The 19,864-nt window shown below is 40.9% G+C and overlaps 1 protein-coding gene across 1 annotated transcript in view; it reads left to right on the forward strand.

The window, feature by feature from the left end:
- The window catches only part of TOP1 (topoisomerase (DNA) I), a 59,857-nt gene that overhangs the window by 38,353 nt on the left and 1,640 nt on the right, over positions 1 to 19,864 (forward strand). The window contains exons 12-22 of the mRNA XM_006881717.1: positions 2,800 to 2,921; positions 4,775 to 4,897; positions 6,687 to 6,874; positions 7,151 to 7,295; positions 9,186 to 9,329; positions 9,866 to 10,051; positions 11,088 to 11,156; positions 11,690 to 11,804; positions 12,774 to 12,901; positions 18,274 to 18,368; positions 18,611 to 18,760. Of these exons, the coding sequence (XP_006881779.1) occupies positions 2,800 to 2,921; positions 4,775 to 4,897; positions 6,687 to 6,874; positions 7,151 to 7,295; positions 9,186 to 9,329; positions 9,866 to 10,051; positions 11,088 to 11,156; positions 11,690 to 11,804; positions 12,774 to 12,901; positions 18,274 to 18,368; positions 18,611 to 18,760 (1,465 nt within the window). The remainder of the gene's footprint in view (positions 1 to 2,799; positions 2,922 to 4,774; positions 4,898 to 6,686; positions 6,875 to 7,150; positions 7,296 to 9,185; positions 9,330 to 9,865; positions 10,052 to 11,087; positions 11,157 to 11,689; positions 11,805 to 12,773; positions 12,902 to 18,273; positions 18,369 to 18,610; positions 18,761 to 19,864) is intronic.

The raw sequence follows: 19,864 nt of genomic DNA on the forward strand, positions 1-19,864 counted from the left end.
CACAGCAGCTCATTTCTAAAAACTTACCATATGCTATTCAAAACCAAAACTTATAATTAAGAGAAAAGACGTAGAACACCTTGAAGAGCTCAGCCACAGAGTTGTAGTAGTCTGTATTCATCACTGATTGTCAGTTCAAAAAGATCAGCTAGTGGCCTAGTGGCAAAGAAGCTGCACCGCAATCCCATAGGTATGCAGTTCTAATCCAACAGATGCTCTGCTGGAGGAGGGGCAGTTTCCTCCTGTACCAGTCTGATTCGATTTGACAGTACACATGAAAAAAAAAATTATAAAAAAAGAAAGATCAGTTGTAAAGCCTCACTTTAAGGTTCTGAGTGATTCCAGGAAAGCTAGGAACTTTTGATGCTTTTTAAGATGGGAAGCCAAGACCTGGATTGGCTGTGACCAAGGGTCATGGATCCTTTACCTCATCCCTCAGTCCTTCCTTACAAGCACACCTACTGTGGGACTCTAGCATTTTCATAGTTGACTTTCTCTATGCCTTTAGAGTGTGAATATTGAACCTTCACTCTGCAGTAAGTCAAGATCAAGAAGGCCAATTCAGCTGGTTAAAGGCCAAGCTTATGTAAATGCTGCTCGTTCTCTGGGGAAGTCTCCTTTGGAACCTACCAGGGAAAAGAGGCAGAGATGGAATGACTGAAGTCTGTGGATTGTTGACACTTCCAAAGACCTGGAGTTTTCCCCTCTGACTCAAGCAGTGTCTTCTTCCTGAAACTCGGCCTTCTCCAAAATATGTTATCATTACCAGGAACCTTAAAATCATCTACCACTTTGCTGCAGGGAATGTTGGCTTCATCCCTGGGCAGCTTATCAGAAACAGGACTCAGATGGCTTCATCTGTTAGAGCAGAGTTAGAAAAAGTCTCCCAAAATAATTTTCTTCTCCTCAAGCAGTTAATATTTTGCCTGTAACAAAGAGACCCAGGAACAGTTTACGTTGTTTCTTGCCTCCCTCCCCGCCAAGTGCTGTAATGTTTTCCTTTATATTGGAAGCTCTGGTTCAGACTGGAGTACAGCTGCTCTGAACAACTGTAGGAAATACTTGAAAGCTACGCAGTGTCTCCTTCAGAGCCAGTTTAAAGATCCTGAGAGAGGAGAGCTGCGCCACCTGTTGGGCTTTTAAGTTATGGCTTCCAGAGAAGCCCCTTGCGTCTATAGTCATTTTCAGTTTTGTGCTACAGTTCTCCGAATCCATACAGTTAGGGATGATAACTTACCAGTTATCATTTAACTTCTGAGTTTTGAATTAAATAGATTTGTTATGTCCTGCTCTTCGGTCATGAACGTGAAAACCCTAGTGGATTATTATTTAGGTAATAATTCTAGTAAAGCAGTGGAATTATTCTTTAGTCTCATTTTGTTTTGAGTCTGGCCAAGTGTTGCTGCTGCTATAATTACTATTATTGCATATATTTATTCCAGATGGTGTTATAAAGTTGGATTGGCAAGTAGAGGAAGGCAGGAAATTGGCCTTAAGAGTATCGTTAAAACGACTTCTGTTTGAAAAGTAGATTAAACCCCCAAGAACTTTCCCTTTACTGCTTTACTAACTAAGGTATACCCGGCCTCTAAACCTCATTCACATGCTCTTTTCTCTTAGCAGTTGTCATTGTGTTGTATCATGATTCCTTTAGTACTGCTCTTACCTAAACAGCTACGCACTGCCAAGACCCTCCGCTAGCTGTAGTGCTGTGAGTGAGCTCCAGTTCCCTGGAAGACAGGAGCAGCACCTCCCAGATTTCGGTGCACAAAGGCCCCCTAAAGGTCTTGTTAGCACCCAGTTTTTAATTCAGGAAGCCTGAGTGGGAAATGAAGGTGCATATTTCTTAGAAGCTTCCAGGCCACGCTTATGTAGCTGTTTGTGAACCACATTTTTTTTTTATGGTTAAGAATGATGAACATTTATTAAGCACCAAGAGTATACTGCAGTTGTTACTATATAAAAACATAATTATTGATATAGTATCCCTGCCATTAAGCTTACAATCTAAAATGAATTTATATTCCTAATTCATAAATGGCTTTTTTTGGCAAATGGTTGAGGCCCACATTTTTTTCTTTTGAGTATCAGGGATCAAGAATTAGGCTATTTCATATGGGATACTCAGCTTGTCTGCCGTGGATATATATTTATACTCCTATTCCACCCACCTAACTTTGAAGAGGAAAGAAAAATGCTTATTCTTTTCCTGACAGTCCCTCTCTTCCACCCTCTGCCCTGTCCTTTCCTCTTGAACAGAGGTTGCTTAGCTTAGCTTAGCAGTGACAAGAGAGTGCCTCTGAGGATTTGATTTTTAAAAACCATTGAAGAGGTTTACAGGAACTTGATTACCAGCAGGAAAAGGAAGAATGGCTGGGGCTTCCCATGTCATCTTTGTCCTGAGCAGGTACCTGGGACCGGCGTAGTCTTCAAGAATAACTGAAGTATATAGATTAATGTAAGTCAGTGTGTTGTCCGTTTTGTTGCTAATAATGTGTCCCGAGGGAGTTCTGGTGGCCTAGTGGCAAAAAGCTGCACTGCAATCCCAGAGGTGCATGGTTTGAATCCACCAGATGCTCTGCTGGAGAATAAGGGGCAGTGTCCTCCTCCTGTACCAATCAGATCTGATTTGACGGGACACACGCAAAAAATAATGAAAAAAAAAATTTTTTTTTAAAATAATGTGTCCTGAGACCTTACGAAGGTAAACCATTATTTAAGAAGAAAGCTTCACAACCTGGTATTTATACTTAGGACCTGAATACAACACTAACTCTTTGGAACTCCTTTTTTCTCTAGGTAAAGTTGTGAAGCTGAGCCCCAAAGCAGAAGAAGTAGCTACATTCTTTGCAAAAATGCTCGACCATGAATATACAACTAAGGAAGTATTTAGGAAAAACTTCTTTAAAGACTGGAGAAAGGTATTGTAGTCTGTATGTTGATACCTTAGCACTTTGAAAATGTTAGTAAATTGTAATTTTATAAAGAGAAATCTCTGGTGTAAAAATTTCTGTTTTATTATTTTTGTTGGGATTTTTTTCCCTTTGTCGGATCATTTGCCATGTTATTTAGGGTATCTGTCCAGCCAAGATGCTTGTACTGCTTTTCCCCCAGCTTTCGTGTGGTGGTGGTTTTTGTTGTGTGTGCCATCAAGTTGATTTTGACTCATAGCATGTGAAACAGATGAGCACTGCACTGTAGGTTTCCTAGGCTGGAATCTTCACAGGAGAGAATCATCTAGTCCTTTTCTTCTGTGAAGCAGCTGTTGGGTTCAAAGCCTCGACCTTGCAGTTAGTAGCCAAGCACTTGACTGTTGTGCCACCAGAGCTCCTTTATCTTATTGTAGGAAGGATTCAGTCAGATTATACCAAATAAAACCACATCTCCAGTTCAGCAAAGGAGTATGTCTGTGCGTTTGCTTCTGCCTGCTGAGATGTTAATCTGACACTTTATCCCATCTTGATTACTGATCATTTCTGCTCTTGAGATCATATATACCATAGCTGCATAATAGGGAGCTCTGGTGGTTTTGTGGGTAAGGAGTTACCCCTGCCAACCCAAAGGAAAGTTGTTTGAATCCACCAGCTGCTCTGAGGGATAAAGATAAAACAGTCTCTTCTTTTGTGACTTATAGTCTCTTAAAACCCATTAGAGCATTTACTGTTAGTTGGATCTGACTCGACCGTGTGTTTGAGTTTCATGATCACATAGATGATTTCAGAACAGTTCCATTCTTTTTTTTGACAAGGTGGGTGAAGGCTGACCTAAAATTGACTTTCTAAGCCAGGTTTGAAAAAAAAAGATTTTATAATGATTAGAATAGGAGTAATGTATGTAAGAGAGTATGTGCATGGAAAGATTTCTCTTGTTACTTAAACGATAGATGCTCGAGAGTTCTTTAAGTGGGATGGTCCTCTCTGGGGCTGTGTAAGAGTGGCACAGGGAGCACAGAAAAATACATAAATCTCAGTCTTTTCTAGCGATAAGTAAGATACATTAAATGATTAAGGGGAAAGTAATTTTTTCTCCCCTCTCCGTAAGGCAAATGCTGCTTTAAGTACTTTGTCCACAAAAATGATAGTCAACCTAATTGTGAAAAAATATAACAATTTTTTAATGTAGTTACCTTTTTCTATCTTCCCCTCTTTTTTTAAATTTCTTGAAATTTTATTGTGAAAATAATACATAATACTTCATCTCAATAATTTCTACATGTACATTTCAGTTCAGCCATTCTTGCTATCTTTTCCCAGATCATTTCACTACTATTAACATAGTACAATATCTCCTTGAACAATAAAAACCCAGACCTCCATTTCCCATTTTTCCCCCTATCTAGTAACCACTAGCATTCTGTGGCTTCTGTATATCTATTTCTTATAAATGAGATTATAAATGTCCTTTTACTGCTAACTTATTTTGCTTTGCATGGTGTTTCCAAGGTTTATTGATGCTGTGGCATGTATCAGAACTTCCTTTCTCTGTTTTGGTGGAGTATTCCACTGTATACGTATATCGTATTTTGTTGATCATCTGTTAATAGACATTTCACTTGTTCCACTTTTTGACTAGTACAGAAAATTCTATGATGAATATTGAATATTGGTGTGCAAGTTTCTGTTTGTCTTTCTGCCTTCATACCTTCTCTGTATTGGATTGCTGGAATTGTGGTAATTCTGTGTTAAACTTTTTGGAGGGAACAAACTATTTCCATAGTGTTGTACCTTTCATTTTGTGATTTTTTATTTAGTGATTTGCCTTTTATTTTGACCAGGAAATGACCAATGAAGAAAAGAATACTATCACCAACCTAAGCAAATGTGATTTCACTCAGATGAGCCAGTATTTCAAAGCCCAGTCAGAAGCAAGAAAACAGATGAGCAAAGAAGAGAAATTGGTATCTAAGACTTTTTTAAGCCTCTGGAGGAGTTTGAAGTTTACCTTGTTCTCTTCTTCATTCTTACCACATTTACTTTAGTACTTTTATATCACTCTGTGCTAAAAATTTGGTCCTCTCAGCCTAGTAAAGTTTACATTTTCTTTTTATTTAGTCTGAAAACTATGAGCTGCACTTTTTAAAGTGAATAGATATAAAAGAACCCTGGTGCTCTGCTAACTTAAAACAAGATGATAATTCCAGTAACTTGTGGTATTTAAGGATGAGAAACCCTGTCCTGACTTGGCTACTGGGTGTTAAGGATGAAGATAGATCAGATAATATTGGCTGTATTACCCCCGTGTTCTTTGATCTATTTAATTTTTAAGTTCAGCCATGCTCATTTACCTCCACCTTCTGACCATGATCATCATCTTCATCAGGCGCTCTATCAGATTATACCAAACAGGAAAGCTGATTCTAGTTGAGTGAAGCAAAGTTTGTCTCTGCAGGTTCTTGTAAATGGGCTGCCTGTTTTGTAAGTAAAGGGGTTTTGGAACATAGCCACACCCATTTGTTTACTTCCTGTTAATGACTACTTCATGCAACAATGGCAGAATTGAGCAGTTGGCTTATGCCTAAAATAATTTCTGTCTAGACTAAATCTATTTGACCTTGTTCTAGAGAAATCCAGACTAATATCTGATTTTCTTAGAAGAGGAGGTTCGGAAGTTAAAGGAATTTGTCACACTTCAAAGCACTATAGTTTCACTGTCTTTGAAAGACTTAAATAATTTCGGTCTTTGTATTAATTCTTACTGTTTGATGGCGCCTATTGGCTCTTTAAAAATTGAGTTACTATAAGAAAAATAACAATCTCAGACTTTTTAGTGTTGGCTGGTCTTATCCTCCGTATTCCAAGTTACTGGAATGTGTATTCATTGTTGGAATATTTTTAAATGTAAGAACCACTCATAGTGACTCAGAGATAAAAACCAGCTACATCAACTTCTAACTCATGGCAACCCCATGTATTGAACTGTAACCAACAAGGTTTTCAGTGGCTGCTTTGGTGAATAAATTACTAAACCTGCCTTTCAAGGCCTTCAGAGTAAACTGGAATCTCTAACCTTTTCGAAGCCAACCATGTTAACTGTTCTTCACCTTTCAGAAGCTTAACTAAGAGGGAGAAAGCATTAAGAGAGAAAATCAGTAGGCTCAGAGTCCTTTTATTTTCCCTTTTTGGAACAAAGATGACAAAATGTGTGGTGTTCATACCCATATACCCAGGAGAGAATCTGTGGCAGGCTTCTCTGCACTTTGGAAATCATTATAAAATATTGTTGGTTAAAGGCCTCTCTGTAATTAACTGGAAAATACAGAAATTTTTAGAAAAACCTGTCAGACATTTCTGATTTTTTTTTTGCGACTACTCAACCGAAAAATGTGTTTTTTTAAGATACGAGAATTACTTTTTAATCTGTAGTTAGTTGAAGCCAGTTTTTATTGGGGCATTTTTAGTGTATGCAAGTATTTTTGCGTGGAGGGGGTTATCCACTACAATACTTCCCTTCCTTGAATTCTTAGTAATTATTAGACTCTTTTTTTTTATCACTTTCTTTTTTTAAATGTGTGTACCGTCAAATCAGATCTGACTGGTACAGGAGGAGATTGTCCCTCCTTCTCCAGCAGAGCATCTGGTGGAGACTTGATGCTTTCTTACCCTGCATCTACCTTTCAAGAGAAAAAATAATGCCAGCAGAGGCCAATAATTTCAATGCATTTTGAGTACTTTCTTGCTGTCTTCCAGAAAATCAAAGAAGAGAATGAAAAATTACTGAAAGAATATGGCTTCTGTATTATGGATAATCATAAAGAGAGAATTGCCAACTTCAAAATAGAGCCGCCTGGGCTTTTCCGTGGTCGTGGCAATCACCCCAAGATGGGCATGCTGAAGAGACGGATCATGCCTGAGGACATAATCATCAACTGTAGCAAGTGAGCACACAGTTCCTGAGCAGAAATGAGTGGGAGGGCTTCCTTGTAGATGGCAGTATTTCCCAGGGCCATGGATTAGGACCATTTGGGAAGGAGATAATTACAAATATAACCATATCTCTAAGTATAGGTTTCCAAGTCTGTTTAAGTAGTGACTAGAAAAGAAGACACTTGGAAGCGAAATGTGTTTTCATCAGGTTTAGTCACTTCAGGTTTTCAAAGGTGAAATTGTTCCTCACGTCTCCTTACACTGCCCCTCTTGTCTTGTTTTCATAGAGATGCCAAGGTTCCTTCTCCTCCTCCAGGACATAAATGGAAAGAAGTCCGACACGACAACAAGGTTACTTGGCTTGTCTCATGGACAGAGAACATTCAAGGTTCCATTAAATACATCATGCTGAACCCCAGTTCACGGATCAAAGTAAGAGGATAACTGAGAGCTGTACCAATACAAATATACTTATATTTGTATATTCCAAGTCAGATTTCTTCGCATAAAATTCTACAAGTTTCAAATTGCTTATTAATGACTGGTAAACCTAAGGAGCCAGTAATGTGACTGGTTACGTGTTGGGTTTCTAACCAGATGATCAGCAGTTTGAGCCAACTAGCAGCTCAGTGGGAGTAAGCTAAGGCAGTCCTTTCACCTTTTCGGAAGTTGGAGGGTGAATGTCCTTCAGTTCCTCTTCTTGCGGGCTCTAAATAACAGACTTGTGTGGCTCATCAAGCAAGTGAGAACATAAAACCCCTTAAGAATATTGGAGATAGAGAGTAGATTCTCCTCAGAGACCAAATGCAGTAGAAATACAAACTTACTTGGCGGAGGCAGCACTCCTCTGCCAGCTCCAAACAAGTCTCTTGCCTACCTTTACCCTCCCTCAGTGTCCTTAATGGAATTGTATTCTCGTTGAATGACCTTGTTTTGGGGGCTTTTCTGCACCTTGTTTTCTGCCTAGCATTTCAGTGGCATGATTAAAGAACTGAGTACATGTTCCCATAAGTAGATTGGTTTCGCTGTGACTCTGTGCAGGGGCCTGTTAGGCCAGAGCCCGCTCCTGTGGTGGTACAGTACTGGGACACGCGCCTTTAAATGATTATCCTGGAGGGTTTGTGCTGACTTGTTCATGAGGACAGCTTGCATCATGGCTTTTTAAGTCGCCATCTTAAAGACCAGAATGTGCTTAGAGAAATTGTCAACTCTCTAGTGTCAGAAAATAGGTTTCAGATTTTTGGGTACCACCCCCCATACTCAAGAGGTTGTTATCGACCCTCTGATTTTATAGCCAAACAAATGGCAGACAAATAGTGAATACACAGTTGGGAGACTCCTGATGACTCCTTAGCATACCCCTCTCCCTGTAATCTTTAATTTCTGAATATTTGTTAAGGTCCAGAAGTGAAAGACATCGCTTCTTTTCTATTTTTCACATTCTTGCATTTTGAGAAGGGCTGTTACCTGAAAACAATTCCTAATGCCTCAGGAACACAGGCAAGAGGTGTTGATATGGATAGAAATCAGTACCTTTTTCTTGTCATTAGATGAAGGAAGAAGTTAAGACCAGATCTTCTCGGGTTCTTCTGTGTGTTCCTATCATGGAGTCTGTTTTGCAGTTTACAGTGGTGTCATTTAGATTCAGTCTCACCACGTTTTTAATGAGCTACAGTGGCTTTAGCATCACTATTTTAAACCTTCCTCCAAAAGAGCTTATGTTTAGAGGGAATATTTAAAAAGCTTCCCAGAAACATTGTTTTCCTTTATTTAATCAAAGAACATATCTAAGATAGTAAATAATTATGGCTGTTCCTGGAATTAATTGTATTTCTTTGTAATCACGTGCTGTAGTTCTGCTTTTTGACAGCTTTATCAGATCAAATGAGGATTTTGAATTTAATAGCCTTCACTTCTAGCAGCTAACTGGTGTTAGGTCACAGATTCAACAAGGCTGTGATGCTAATGGGGGAATTGAAATTTTGATATGCTGTTTGTGTTTTAAAGATGTTTCATATCCTTTGTGCTGACAGGAAAAGTCACTTTTGGGGACATGCCATGTGTTCTATTCCCAAGAACATAGAAATCTTACAAAGTAAATATTAAGAACCTTTATTAACAGATAGGAAGCCAGTTTGCTAAACAGTGAAATGGGACAGTTGTGAATTTTCAAGAACTAAATACCCCAAATTTTCTCTTCAGTACAACTCTTTCTACTGTGTGTAGAAAGTTTTTTTAGTTGATTTAAACCTCTGGGCTTGATATTTCAGGGTCTCTTTTTTACATAGCCCATTCTCTAAACAGTCCATCTTTACTACGTAGGGTGAAAAAGACTGGCAGAAATACGAAACTGCTCGGCGGCTGAAGAAGTGTGTAGATAAGATCCGGAACCAGTATCGAGAAGACTGGAAGTCCAAAGAGATGAAAGTGCGACAGAGAGCTGTAGCTCTTTACTTCATTGACAAGGTGAGAGTGCCTTTCCAGTGATGTTGGTCATGTGCTGAGCTTCACAGAGATGTGGATGAACATTCTAGGTATCATAGAGGCAGTGACAGCCATGTCCTCAGTACAGTCTCCCTGCTAGGTTGAAGGGGGGTGTGTGTGAGAGAGAGATAAAGAGACAAGACAGAGTCTGAGTGTCTACATATGTGTATGTGTGTGTGAGAGGGACAGACAGATTCTGAATTGTCTCGAAATTACACAGAAGAGACTAACCTTTTTAGTCTGGTTTTTCACACTTTTTTTAATGTCTTTGGTTTTGTTAGTATCTCTACTATCTTTGAGAGGACAAAGTCCTGAGTATTGTAAAGTTTCATATTCCTAAGTCCATGAGTTTTACACAAATCTCGAACATTATAGAATCCTGAGTTTCTAGACTCAGATTGACTATTTGTCGCCACAGAGACAAAGGGAGGCTTCGATTTTGAGTTGCCTGGAGATCTTGAAGAATGACAGTCCCTTTTTCACTATCTCTTTTTTCTCCTTTTCTCCTCCCTGGACAGCTTGCTCTGAGAGCAGGAAACGAGAAGGAGGAAGGAGAGACGGCAGACACTGTAGGCTGCTGCTCGCTTCGCGTGGAGCACATCAACCTGCATCCAGAATTGGACGGCCAAGAGTATGTGGTAGAGTTTGACTTCCTTGGGAAGGACTCAATCAGATACTATAACAAGGTCCCTGTGGAAAAGCGAGTAAGTCACCATGTCTTCTTGTCCCTGACCTAATTTTTCTTTCATTCATTCTTTCTATAAGCAGATAGTGAATGTTTGTATTGTCTGTTCTATACTGTGGTGGTTGTGTGCTGTTGAACTGGACCTGACTCTCGAGCAGGTTTTCAGAGCAGTAAATTGCAAGGAAGAAGTTTGCCCATCTTTCGTGGAGCAGCTGGTGGATTTGAACTGCATTCTTTTTTGTTGGCAATGCAGTTTCTTTTCACTAAGCCACTAGAGTTGTGATAGACACTAAAAAAAATGAATGTGAAGGAGAGGAGCTATTTGGTGTGCTGTGTATCTTGTGCCTGGCCTCTCCCTGGAAGTGAAGGGCAGTCTTCCATAGTACTCCTCAAGAGTGTTCTGTAGGGAGCGACTCTGTAGAGGACATTTGATATCAGAGTTACCTAGCACATTGTTATAATGACTTGCCCCCACAGTTCAGTATTCCCTGGTTTACGCTGCACATTTGTTAACTTTGCAGCTTTACTCAACCTCTTCCCAACCTCTGACTCAAAAGATGTAACTTTTTTGTACAGCTTCATGGTCTCGCATCCTAGTTTCCTGCAAAGACCTGGGCTTGCCAGAGACCTAGAGAGTGCCCAGATAGATCATCCTTATTTTGATATTTAATCAGCAGTTAGACTTTGCTGACTGTGAAAATGCTCCAGATTTAGAGGACATATGAATAGTAGGTTAAAGTATTATCATACATTTATGAACCAGTACTGTGGCTTTGTAAAGGAATGTCTACTCTTAGGGACAAAAGAGCATGATACATAAATTGCACCCTAAAAGATTAAAAGAAATAATTATATACACGACAGTAGAGAGAGGGAGTAAGCACATGTTATCAATGGAGTAATTAATTATAGGTGAATTTGGGCATATGATTAGTGAGGGTGGATTTTTTTGGTAAGTATATATTATTTTGGGGAACAAGGTTTTGTGAGTTTGATATTATAGCCAAAGTAAAGTTTTAAAACAAATAGTAACTACGCTTTACTTTTTATTTTAGGTTTTTAAGAACCTACAGTTATTTATGGAGAACAAGCAGCCTGAGGATGATCTTTTTGATAGACTCAATGTGAGTAAAAAAACCAAAGTATTTATTCCTCTGGCTGGGAGGAGGATGGCAGCTTTAACTTCAGAAGCTCCCACAAGGACAGGGTTGTCTGAGGATGACGTGGACTCTCCTTTCAGCCTATCAGTGCACACAGCAGTTTTTAGTCCAGAGTCATAGGCCCAAGGAAGAGCTAGCAACCCTGTCTTTCATCCCCATGTCAGCTCTTCCAGAACCTTTCTTTGGCTGGATGCCCAACCACCTCTGCTGGAGACCCAGGACTTGTCTCTTGGGTCTTACCCAGGGAGATCTTATCAGGGAAAACACATTTGCCTTCTTGCTTAAGATTTAAGTACTTCATGGGCAATTATTGTACAACCTTGTGTTCAGGAATTTTTTTTACCCTCTTTTCCTAATTTCATACCAAGAGAGTAGTAAACTTGGCAATGTTGTGACTACACTGGCTTAAATGACTCTTCAAGCTTGCCAGAAAGGACAGGAGTGACGTGGCTTTTACTTCAAGGTCAATAACTTCTGTGCTGCTTTGTCTCTTACAGACTGGTATTCTAAATAAGCATCTTCAGGATCTTATGGAGGGCTTGACAGCGAAGGTGTTCCGAACATACAATGCCTCCATCACGCTACAGCAGCAGTTAAAAGAACTCACGGCCCGTAAGTACTGCTCGACCAGGCAGGACCTGTGTCCTTGTTAATGATACCTACTGTCCTTGTTTAGCTAAGTCCTACAAAAGTTCCACGTCCCCCTTTAATTTTGTGACCTGAAACCTTTTCTCTTCATACTTCTTGTACTGGGTCAGTGCTGCTTCCCTCCAATTTGTGTTGTTTGTGTACATTATTGTAAGGCTCCCTGGGTGAAGATGCAATGCTGTGATGTTCTGTTCAATCGGAAAGAGTAAGGTCGTCATGGTTAGTCGAAAGATAAGGAACTTTCTGTGGGGTATACATGTCACTGTCTCCCCACCCCACCCACACTACTCCTCCTAAAATGTGAATAATACACTCCTAAAGATTTAGAGTATGGAAATTATCCCTAAAACCAAGAAGACCCTTTTCCTGGAGTGCAGTCAATACGAAATTTCCACTGTTCCCTATAAATTTGACAAGTGGCCTTAACAGAAGAGTTAAAAATGCTTGAGAAGTATATGCTAAACTTTAGTACCACACAAGTAAAAAATTTTCTTTGGTGCTATTATAATTTTTTCTTTTTCCTCAACTTATTAAAACATATACTGTACTTTAAAAATATAAAACTCATTATCTGTTGGTCTTGCCATTCTTTCTGTCCCAAGTCCACATTTTTTTTCAGACTCCATTTGGTGGGGAGGCAGGAGATAGGGCAAGCAGACCCACAGTCTGAACAAATTCTCCGTGTAAGCAAGGTTTAGATTTAGCTATAATCTTGAGACCAAGAACTCCCCTTGCAATGAAAATATCTGCTGTCATTTTCTTAGAACTCTTGACTCATATTTTTGACCTTGTATTTCAGAGAACATTTGACTAAATCATCTGGGTGAAATTAGGGCCAATAAAATTATAGGTCTGGAATGGGAGGGGAAGACAAAGTTGCATGTGCTCTCTTGGTATGCAAATTAATATTCTTACTTTCACGTTTCTTTACAGCGGATGAGAACATCCCCGCAAAGATCCTTTCTTACAACCGTGCCAATCGAGCTGTTGCTATCCTTTGTAACCATCAGCGGGCACCACCAAAAACATTTGAGAAGTCTATGATGAATTTGCAGTCTAAGGTATTTTAGATACGAGTGATGGGATAGCGAATGTCTTTTGAGGGCAAACCATCTGAAACATGAGTTTTATAATGCATATATGAGTGGGATATTAGGCTGGGTCTGTCTGGGAGATGGATTTGCTGAAGATTAACAAGGATGTTTATTAGTAGTTATTTGGATTAGGAAGCTCTAGTGGTTTGTTGTTATAGTTGATGTGTGTACCATTGAGCCGCGTGCGACCCGTAGCGACCCTACATACAGTAGCTCTGACTCCTCCCCCGTCCTGAGCCAGTCTCACTAATTCCGTCAAACAAGCCCCCATTGCCCCGTCACTGTATCACTCCGTCTCATCTGGCATCTTCCTCTCATGTGCTGTCCCTACACCCTTCCAAGCATTACATCCTCCTCAAAGGACCAGTCTCTCCTGGTCATGTGCCCAAAGTATGTGAGACAAACCTTCAAAATCCTAGCCTCCAAGGTGAAACTTGGAGGTAAACCAATTTGTTTTCTTGGCAGCCTGTGGTATATTCAAGACCATTCTCCAGCACCACAACTCAAAGGCTTCTGTCATCCTTAGTCGTCCTGCTCTATGATTCATAGCAAGTAATTACAAAGACCTGGATTAGGTGCACCTTAGTCTCTAGACTGACATCATTGCTTTTCAGCACTCCAGAGAGATCCCTGGCAGAAGATTTTCCCAGGGTAGTTTGTCTTTTGATTTCCTGACTGATGGTGTAAGAGTGTTGATTATGAAACCGAGCAGGCTGTGATTGTTAACACCCTCAATCTCTTCTACATCTGTCATGGTGCTGCCAACTGGCCGAGTGATGAGAATCTGATGTTCCGCTTCAGTCCATATTAAAAACTATAGTCCTTGACCTTTTGCAGCAATTACTTCAGGTCTTCTTCTGTTTCAGCTAGCAGTGTTGTGTCATCTACTTAACAGGTTGTTGATGAGTCTATCTACAATCCTGGTGCCACATTCTTCCTCATAAAGCTCTGCTTCCCAAATGATCTGTTCTGCGTGTAGATTGAAAAAGTATGGGGACAGGATGCATCCTTGATACACTCATTTCCTGATTTTGAACCATACACTGTTTCCCTGTTTTTTTCCATGAGGACTGCTTCTTGGTCCAAGTATAGGTTTTGCATAAGCATAATCAAATGTTCTGGGATTCCCATTTTCCTCAAGGTTAGCAACAATTTATTGTGAGCCACATAGTCAAATGCCTCTGCACAGTCAATGAAGCACAGATAGCCATTCCTCTGAAACTCTGCTTTCTGCCAAGATCCATCTGACATTGGCAATGTTTCTAGTGCCATGATCTCTTCTAAACCCAGCTTGTATTTCTGGTAGTTCTCTGTTACTGGACTGTTCCAGTCGTTTCTGGATGATCTTTTGGTTTAGTGCTAAGGAATTACGCTGCCAACTCAAAGGTATATGGTTCACTTCCACCAGCTGCTCTGTGAGAATATGAGGGACAGGCTCCTGTGTGATTCGCTGCCTCTGAAAACGCACTGGAGCATCAGCCAGGAGTCAGTTCCAACTCAATGGCACTCAGCATTCCTGATAAGATAGTGAATATTGAGGTTCCCGTTGTCCAGAAAGGATTTCTTTTAAGAACTCACTTATTCTCATTGCTGTTCAGCCAGAACTGACTCCTAGCCAGCCCTCCAAGACTGTGAATCACGCAGCAAAGATAGCCCACCTTTTCCCTGCAGAGTTGCGGGTGGATTTAAACTACCAGAGAGGCAACAGCCGTTAGGTTAACAGTGAAACGGACTCTGCCACTAGGTGTCCTGATTCTGTCAGCACAAGCTCTCTCTTAGTCACTTCCTGTTTTGAAAGTCTAAATCTGACATATTCCCTTTAAAAGATTTTGCTAATGATTATCCTTATTTATACAAGACGAAGGGGGTGTAAAGAGAACTGTTTTTATCATCAGACATCATCTGTTGAACACTAGTTAGGTGCCAGATTGGTAGCCCTAGTGGCATGTAAAGCCTCAAAGGAGAAATTGATGTGCAAACCAGTGGATGTTCTTCCCCTTCCATGTGCTCTTCCCCCCACCTCCGATCCTGTGCCTAATACTCTGCTTTTAAGCCTCAAGGCATTTAACATTTGATGATGAGCATCGCTGTGTTAGTCATAGCTACATCTGCTCATGTTTTGTTGCACTGTGGTTTTTATGCTTGTAGTTCTGATGCTGGAATCAATGACACTGGTATATTAAATGCGTACAAGATCACCCATGATGGATAGGTTTCAGGAGACCTTACAGACTTAGGACACCTTGTTCTGTGAAAACCTTGTCGATGGCCGCAGAGCTCTGTGGCTCTCAGTGAGGTAGAGGGGCGACGCAGTGGCTGCCACAGCGGGGTCACACACAGCAGGGTCATGAACTAGCTAGCATTGGACCAGGCACTGTCCTGTTCTCCAGTACCTGAGGTGGCTATGACTTAGAACCAGCTCAGCCCCACCTTACAACCATATGTCACCACCTACATGAAAGAGAGAGTGACCACACCAGACGACAGAACATTCTGCCCAAGTGCCGGCTTACTTCCTTGTGTTACTGCCAGTTACCACTGGGGCTCAGAGCCCAGCCAGCTGACACTACAGCGTTAGCTGTCACAACCAGCATTGCATTTGCCTTAAACTGAACTGTTTGTTACTGCTAAGCATATATAATTAATGCCCAAAAAAAACAGGTAAATACCTTCTTCGCTTACTGTCATTATAAATGGACAATACTGGACAACAGAGTAAGTTGAAAGTGAAAAATGGATGTACTCATGGACCCCTTACCATGAATAGGACTCTGCGAGTTTTCAGTCTGAGGTGAACTAGGAAGAAAGACCTGTTTATCTTTCTTCCAGAAGCAGCCAAAGAAAGCTTTCTGGATCACCACTGATTCATGTCCAGTAGAGTACTAGATTATGGTCACCCTGAATTGGAGTTCATTGCTCATTAGCATAGCAGTGGACTTGCACAGAACCAGTGATCATGAGCACTGGTGCAGTTCTGTTCTGTCAGGTCCAACTCAGTGGCAGCTAACGATGACGACTCCGTAACTAATCCATCTGCATTTATCCACAATGAGAATTTGCAGGTCAATTCTGCAATCTAACTCACTGCTCTCGAGTCAGTAGTGACTCATTGCTGACCCTCCTGTTGTCAGAGGCTGTAAATCCCATGGGAGCAGACTGCCTGTCTTTCTCTAAGAGCACTGGCTCCTCTTCTCCCACACAGCACCTGCCTTTAGCTTGGTAGCGAACCTCCTTACTGAGCAGAGGCACCAGAGCTCCCTGTTTAACTGTATAACAGGAAAATAGGATTACAGAGGAAATCAGTGCAACGGAATGTATCTTAAAGTCTGTGATAGATACATTAATAAGTGTGACCGTTACCTTTATAAATAAGATCTTGCTTACCTACATTCATGATTAAAGAAGAATTGGTAAATTTTATGTAAAAGTTAGTGAAATCATAAATCTAATTTGTTTGGTTGGTTTTCATTTTCACTTAAGTTCATACTTAGAAAACTGGAGTTTTAAAACGGCTTTAGAGTGAATAACTATTCAGCCCAGAGTTGTCCTTGTGTTGAGCTTTCAGTCTGAATACCTAAAAGTAGAGCATCTGGGTCAAATAGATACACAGTCTTGGCTCATTCTGTCGACACCTCAGAACTTCATTGAAGGATCTAATCCATGTCGACAGTGAATGCCTGCACCCCCTTTGATCTCTTGAAACCTTGGTCCATGGTTGGCAAGTGAAGAAACTTCCAGATCTGCCCATGACAGTGACTCCACTTGGCACCATTCTGCTAAAATGGTGGCCATCTCTTTTTGTTTACTCTTTTCATGTTGTCATTCCAAACCAGAAATAAACTCATGTCTATTCAGTCACTGTTTACCTAATTCTAGAGCCCCTTCCTGGGGCATGAGGAGGTCTTTTGTTGGCCTCACCCTGGAATCACTGTTTGGGTAGCACAGGCTGCCTGCCAGCCGAGCCCTCCAAACCTCGGAATCCTCCCCTACGTACCCACAAAGCTAACATGCCCCTGTTTGCCAAGTGAATCAATGGATTCTTTGATGCTTTGAGAGAATTTGACATAGCGTTGCCAGTTGTAGAAATGGTTAAAAGATTGTGGTTTGCTCCATTTCTACCCCAGCCAAGCATCTGGCTGAGTGAGTCTGTGATGCTTTTAGGTAGAGAATCCATTCCTTTTACTTGGCTTTGGACAACACAGGTATTGGAAATAAGCCATATATAGTAAAATAAATTTAATGATCCTTTCACAGTGATGGCCTCTGTTTAGAAACAGAGGCTCTGGCAGTATGAGTACATATAACAGACGATTCTAGGCTCAGTAAAGCCCAAAGCCTGCTTCCCTTAACCTCACAGGTCTGCACGTGGTCTCCCGTATGAAGGCCTTATGTCCCTCACACCATGTGTTCACAGCCATGTGCTGCATTTTCTGTCCATGGATTTTGTAGAGGTGCTTTGGGCTTGTAGAAAGCAACACAGAATAACACTGCCATTGTTGCTTCCTTTATACATGCTGTTGTTGTTGATTGCCTTCGAGTCAAGCATGACTCATAGCTACCCTATGAACAAAAGGCCTGAAGCCCCTCTAAAACGGTTGACATTTATCAAAGGTCATAGTTTCCAGAGGCAGGGACTACTAATACCATTTGAGAGATCTCTACAGCTAAAATTTTTAACCCTGGTTTTGAGTGATAACTACTATAATTTACATTCCCACCATCAGACTTTTGGCCTATCAAAACCAAAATGACAAGCTGAAACACTCCACGTTTGGCTTGCAACACACTGGTTGAACTGATCCTTTTTGTTATATGTTTAGTTCTTTGAATATTCTTATATTCTTGTTTGTGGATAGAGGTTTTTTCCCTTGAAAAGCTGGCATCTCCTTTCTAGGGCATTGACAGCGTATAGGTAGTGAATAGGGCTTGATCAGTACATGTAAAGATCTCGTTCAGACTTTGTAGAGTGTCTCCTGTTGTGTCTTTAGATTGATGGTGGTGGAAACCTGGCCCAAGAATTGTTTGATAAGCAGCTCTTAACTTGTAGCCTCCCCAAAGCCGCCTTTTGTTGAAAGATTAGGACCAGATTCCCAGTCTCATGCAGGTCCTTGAGCCTAAATAGGGCTCCAGATAACTGTCCTGTGGAATCCTCATTTCCTAAAGGCTCTTGAAGGACTTAGATAAATAATCTGCCTTCATGGAGCCACTTCTTTGTATTTTATTGAGCCTGACTACTCGTGGAGGCAAATTCTTTAGATTTTGTCTTTTATGACAGAATACTCCTTTTTCTCTCTTGTCTCATTTTTGTTCCTAATTCTTACTGCTCTTTTTCCCTACAGATTGATGCCAAGAAAGATCAGCTAGCAGATGCCCGGAGAGATCTGAAGAGTGCCAAGGCTGATGCCAAGGTCATGAAGGATGCAAAGACCAAGAAGTATGTACATGACATTGTGTGAAGCAAGGGATTGGTTGAAATGGAAAGTGGGCAACATCAGTGAGAGACCCAGGCTTTTTGTAGGGTTTCTGAATGGTGGCTTAGGAAAATCTCTCTACTTGGAGTTGTTTTTTTTTGTTGTGTTGTTTTGTTTTTATGGTATTGGTTAGACCTGGGTTAGAGTGTGTTCTTATGCAGAAGGCCATGCCTGGTTGTTAATGATTCTTTTCCTTTTCTTCCAGGGTGGTAGAGTCAAAGAAAAAGGCTGTGCAGAGACTAGAGGAACAGTTGATGAAGTTAGAAGTTCAGGCTACAGACCGAGAGGAGAATAAACAAATTGCCTTGGGAACCTCTAAACTCAATTATCTGGACCCGCGGATCTCAGTGGCTTGGTGAGTGCTTTGCCCTGCTTCAGCTCCTGCTGCTACCTCAAGAAATGCAGTGTCCCCTTTTTCTTTTTCTTTTTTTAATAATTTTAATGAACATTTACAGAGATTTTGGATTTCCATTCATTGCTGCACTTCTCTCCCCGCCCAGCCCAGCCCTCCCCCCCCACCCCATTTCGCTCCTCTCTTTGAAAAGTAAAAGAAACACTCCCTCCCTGGTACACAATCCCCCCGCACCCCTCCCACTGCCCCAAGTTTATTCCACTATGCAACACAGAGCCTTTAAATTATTCTCTCCTTCATCTGTTTCAGTGCAGTATACACAATTTATCCAGTTTTTCTCAGTCTTATCCCAACCCTGATATCAGTCCCATTTTACAACAGTGGCACCATGCAGTATTTGTCCTTTTGTGACTGAGATACTTCACTCAGCATAATGTCCTCCAGGGTCACCCATTTTGAATAATATTGCATGAGTTCCTTGTTTTTCCAATGCAGTGCAGTATTTCATTGTGTGAATATACCACCGCTTCTCTATCCATTCGTTTGTTGATGGGCACCTGGGTTGTTTCCAACTCCTTGCTATTATGAACAAAGCTGCGATAAACATGGGTGTGCATATATCTGCTTGGATGTCAGTTATGGTCTCTTTGGGATGTATTCCCAGTAGTGGAATTGCTGGGTCAAATGGTATCTCTGCAACTTTTTGAGAAAGCCCCATACCGCCTTCCACAGTGGTTGCATCATTTTACACTCCCACCAACAGTGAATAAGGGTTCCATTTTCTCCACAACCTCACCAACATTTGTTGCTTGCTGTTCTGTTAAATTTTGCTATTCTGACTGGGGTGAGATGATATCTCATAGTTGTTTTAAATATCCTCTTTTCTATGCAGTTTCTAAGCCTTGTACTCAGTCCTCTCTGAGTACTTGAAATCCCATACTTCTTTTGGTTTGCATTAAGTTCTTCTCAGAGATAAAAGTGCCATCTCCTTTGGTACTTGCTCCTCTGACTTCGAGGGCCCACCCACTTCTCTATCCTGTGTGATTATTCTCCTGGGCATGATGAGAGAGGGTTGGCCGGCTCTTGACAGGGAATAGTGGGGAATCT

The sequence above is a fragment of the Elephantulus edwardii genome, unplaced genomic scaffold (assembly GCF_000299155.1).
Source record: "Elephantulus edwardii isolate Elephantulus edwardi_28Jun2011 unplaced genomic scaffold, EleEdw1.0 scaffold00015, whole genome shotgun sequence".
In the NCBI taxonomy this organism is placed as follows: Eukaryota; Metazoa; Chordata; class Mammalia; order Macroscelidea; family Macroscelididae; genus Elephantulus; species Elephantulus edwardii.